General features: G+C 40.9%; 1 protein-coding gene across 1 annotated transcript; it reads left to right on the forward strand.

The window, feature by feature from the left end:
* The first annotated feature begins 1,486 nt into the window (after positions 1 to 1,486).
* Positions 1,487 to 2,425, forward strand: LOC114215436 (olfactory receptor 5AN1-like). Its single transcript, XM_028111433.1, has one exon. It carries the CDS (start codon positions 1,487 to 1,489, stop codon positions 2,423 to 2,425), a length of 939 nt encoding a protein of 312 aa, XP_027967234.1.
* The last annotated feature ends 2,450 nt before the right edge of the window (positions 2,426 to 4,875 follow it).

Consider the following 4,875-nt stretch of genomic DNA (forward strand, 5'->3'; position numbering starts at 1 on the left):
TTCCTTTCTAGGTGCTCTGGCCAGGTTTCCTGGTTGGGCTGGGCCTGAGAGGATACACTCAGCAGTAGACGGGCCTATGAATTAGTTTCCTGCCTGTGCAGAGTGGCAGAACAAACTTCAGGTCCAGAAAGCTTGCCATTTCAGATCCTAAATCAGTCAGAACCACCCACTGAATTCCCTGGAAGTCTGATGGGGCCACCTCTGGTTGAGATTTCTACTTTGGTGCCAATGCAAATAGGAACTCAGTCTGCCAAGATCTGAACACTGGTTATTGTAAGTCTTGCCCCTGCCTCCATCACAATCTGATTCCCAGTGGTCAAACCCCACAGATTCCCCTGTGACCCCCAGGGGGCAAGACCAGAATGAATATCCCAAGAAGTGACCTACAGTTCTGGGGGAGCTGGATATCCACCTTGGGATCTCTTTTTTTTTACTGGGGAAACCACAGGCAAAAGGGACCCTACCCTGTTGATATGGCACTGTGCCAGCATGGGAGAGTGGCAATACTATCAGAGTGTGGTTGACCTCTACCCTTCTATGTGGTCCTTCTTGGTCTCTGTAATCCAAGGTAGGTGTTTCTGCCTCATTTGCACGTCCTAGGATTTTCACAATGTTGTCTTGTCTGTGAATAGTTGCTAGTTGTTCTTTTGGGGAGGGGAGTGATGTCAGGAATGACCTATGGTACCATCTTGATGATGTTGCTCAGAACTAAAACTCCAAAGTCTGAATCTTAACTATAGTACTGCGCTGTTTCCTAAAAAACAAAATACTCTAAAACTGAGACAATAGTTGGGGCAATAGTGAGTTGTGCTAGCCTCTGTATGGAATAGTTCATATGAAGGCTTCCCTAAGAAAACTTATTCCATAACTTTATTGACACACATGCTGTACCCCAAGAGAATATTATCAGAATTGCATACTATGATGTAATTTTCCAGGCCATTTGGGAGATTTTTTAAAAATATATTTGTTAAAACATTTGAGAAGTTATTATAAACAGGGTTATTTTTCTTATGGGTAAAATAAGAAATTTAAGAACTCTATCTAGATGACCATCTGGGGGAGAAGAGCTATTCCAAATTTATTCTACAATGATGCAACTTATGCTTTGCTATTATAGAGCTACAGTTATATATTGAATTATCAGAGGTCTTTTAAAAACATAATTTTGATAAATGATTCTTACCTTATTTATAAGAACCACAAGGTTTCTATTGCTTTTTTTAAAAGTTGTCAATTTTTAAGTATCTTTTAATTTTCATGAGACCCATGAAATAATTGAGAACCTGAAGCACTTTTAAAAAGGCACTTCTTGGCAATTTGAGATGAAAACTGGGTCTTTTCATCAGGACAGGGAGGCATTGCTTCTTTCCCTGCACTCAATGGAGGAAAAAAATTGTACATATGAGAATTGTAATGCTGTCATTTCACCTGAGTCTGCAGTGCATTCTCTTCTCTCTTTTCTGATTTTAGAAGCAGCAAGCCAATGACTGGGGGAGGAAATATTACAGAGATCACTTATTTCATCCTTTTGGGATTCTCTGATTTTCCCAGAATCCTAGCAGTGCTCTTTGCTGTATTCCTGCTGATCTACATTTTGACTCTGACTTGGAACCTGTGCCTCATCATCTTAATAAGGATGGACTCTCACCTCCACACGCCCATGTACTTCTTCCTCAGTAATCTGTCCTTCATAGATATCTGCTATGTGACCTCTACGGCTCCCAAGATGCTCTCCAACTTTTTCCAAGAGCAGCAAACTATCACCTTTATGGGTTGTGCTGTTCAGTACTTTGTCTTTTCAACCATGGGACTGAGTGAGTCTTGTCTCATGACAGCCATGGCTTATGACCGATACACTGCCATTTGTAATCCACTTCTCTATTCAGCAATCATGTCACCCACCCTCTGTATTCGGATGGTGCTGGGATCCTATTTGGCTGGACTCTCTGCTTCTATATCCCAGTTATGTACCATGTTTCAGCTCCACTTTTGTGGGCCTAATGTCATCAACCACTTCTTCTGTGACATGCCCCAACTGTTAGTCCTGTCCTGCACTGACGCTTTCTTTGGACAACTGTTGATTGCTATATTAGCAATGATCTTTGGGATAATAAATGCTCTCATTATCGTGATATCCTATGGCTATATTGTCATCTCCATCATGAAGATCACTTCAGCTAAAGGCAGGTCCAAGGCTTTCAACACATGTGGTTCTCATCTGACAGCGGTTTCCCTCTTCTATACCTCAAGTGTCTTTGTCTATTTAAGTTCCATCTCTGGTGGTTCCTCCAGCTTTGACAGATTTGCATCAGTATTCTACACTGTGGCCATTCCCATGTTGAATCCCTTGATTTACAGTCTGAGGAACAAGGAAATCAAAGATGCCTTGAAGAGGTTACAAAAGAAGAGATGGTCCTGTTGAGGTCCTGTCCAGATTTGTCCTATCAGAAACCTTACCCCCCAATAATATGCACATGAATGGACTCTAACAAAATTCATACTTTGGATAAAAAAAGCTTAATTTGACACAGATAATATGCCAAATGGACTGACAGCTGACTTGATTCCACACAAACACAATAACTTTAAGTCCTGGAGGTTCATATTTTCACCCTACATAAGGAGTGACCTCATCATTTATTAATAGTCTGCAAGTATTTGTAAAATGTTAAGGTTTAGAAACTTGTCATTTCTTTTTGCTTCAGAGATTGAGCCCTGTTCAGTCTCAGACCTCTGATCGTAAAGGAGTGATACCTGATGGAGGTCCCCAGGAGTGTATAGATCTTGTCTCCCAAATATTTTGATGCAGCATAATCCAGACAAGAGGGTGATTGATGTTTGTTCTGTATTTCTGACCATAATGGGAATAAATAGAGAGAGGGGATGTGCCTTCGAACAGAAACAAAGCTATGCAATTGGCCTGGTTGTGTCTCCTGGGAAGAGCAATCTGAGATGCTAATGTTTGTGTAAGGCCTCTTTCAGGACTAGTTACCTATTAAATTTTTGGTCACATCCCAGTCTCCACCAGGTGTAATCTAAGGAAGCGGGAGGTGATTTGAATCATAAAGAGGAATGGAATGAAAAATGACATCCCTTCAGTACCATTTACTTATGAGTTTGATGTTTTAATTCTTGCATCTCATGTCCAATGTGGATTTCTGATGGGTGGTGATGTGTAAAATTCTTGTCAACTAATAGCAATTTCAGATATTGTAGGACTCAAACTTCTCTTTTTTTCCTCCATTAAATCTGGAAAATTTGCCCTCGATTGACATAGTGAATGGGATACACTACCAAATTCTTTCTGGTATTTTAAGCATCTGTTCAAATTTGGTGTGAGGAGATTTGTCTGAGAATTCATTGTAATAATGTAGTTACTGAATGTTCAATATTTGCAGAGACTAGGAACAAATATGGAAAGCTGGTATACATTCTTTCTTGTGTGTGTTCAATATTTCATGTCGTAGAAATTTATGGTTGTGTGGGTGGTACAACGGATGGAGTAGATGGTCAGAGTTACTCTAATACTGATATTTTCTAGGAAGCCTCAAGGGCTAGGAGAGGAAATAGTGGGATAGGCAGGGTTCTGAACTCTGGTTAGTTTCTATTGTCTGAAGGAGGAAACGAAACATTTGGTCCTAGAGGTCTGGTTAAAAAGAGGAACAAGATGTGTCCCAACACTAACTGTTGACTTGCTAGATTGCTCAGACTTTAACCAAATGATAAAAACCAGATGTCATTACATTTACATATTATCCTCAGAGATTTAATGGATTCTTTTTAAGATTTTTTTTTTTTTAACTTATCAGGGAGAGAGAGAGAGAGCACAAGCAGGGGGAGTGGCAGGCAGAGAGAGAAGCAGGTTCCCTGCTGAGCAAGGAGGCTGATACGGGGCTTGATCCCAAACCTTGGGATCATGATCTGAGCTGAAGGCAGCTGCTTAACCAACTGAGCCCTCCAGGCACCCCAATTTAATGGATTCTTAATGAATACTTTTGGTTCTCAATTTTGATGAATCACATGAATTATTCTATTGAATTAAAGACTTTATTTTTTTTTAAAGATTTTATTTATTTATTTGACAGAGAGAGACACAGCGAGAGAGGGAACACAAGCAGGGGGAGTGGGAGAGGGAGAAGCAGGCCTCCTGCGGAGCAGGGAGCCCGATGCAGGGCTCCATCCCAAAGCCCCGGGATCATGACCTGAGCGGAAGGCAGACGCTTAACGACTGAGCCACCCGGGCGCCCCTGAATTAAAGACTTTAAATGAAGAGATATTTAAAGCCTTTGTCAGACCTTCCAGGAGTTTACATTTGGATAGGATTGAGACAAGGGGAATTATTGAAATCTCTAGGAGGGAGTGTGGGGGCTTACCCCATGCCAAGAAAACTGTGATACGAATAAAGGATGTTTGGGCCCCCAGTCCAGGTAAAAGTATGTTTCTTGTGGCATTGCTCATTACATATGTATAAGAATGTATGGGAAGTCTGCTGCTAAGGTACTATGAGGGTTTCATCAGGAGACAAAACTCTGCTAGATAATAGTGGAGGATATTTCCATAATACTGCACAGATCTAACTTTTGATGGGTTCAGATGAGCTCAGGGAGGTGATGAATAAGAGCTGCTGATGGTGACTGAAAGTTAACCTTCTGGGAGCTGCTGTGGATGGATTAGGTTCCCAGGAACTGCTATCTTTCAACAACTGCTTTCATCAGCTGCTGTTGAAAATCATTAGCTAGAGGTACTGATGGGAAATGCCGTTAAAATATTATTTTAAAGAAAAAACCTGGGGAAAATAAAACATGATTATTCAGACTTGCCCCTGAAGAACATTTAGACCAATGGTATATGCCAGATTCTACTCTTAGATGA

The sequence above is a fragment of the Eumetopias jubatus genome, unplaced genomic scaffold (assembly GCF_037043125.1).
Source record: "Eumetopias jubatus isolate StellerSeaLion01/CBP00866 unplaced genomic scaffold, mEumJub1_p1.0 scaffold_13, whole genome shotgun sequence".
Taxonomy (NCBI): Eukaryota; Metazoa; Chordata; class Mammalia; order Carnivora; family Otariidae; genus Eumetopias; species Eumetopias jubatus.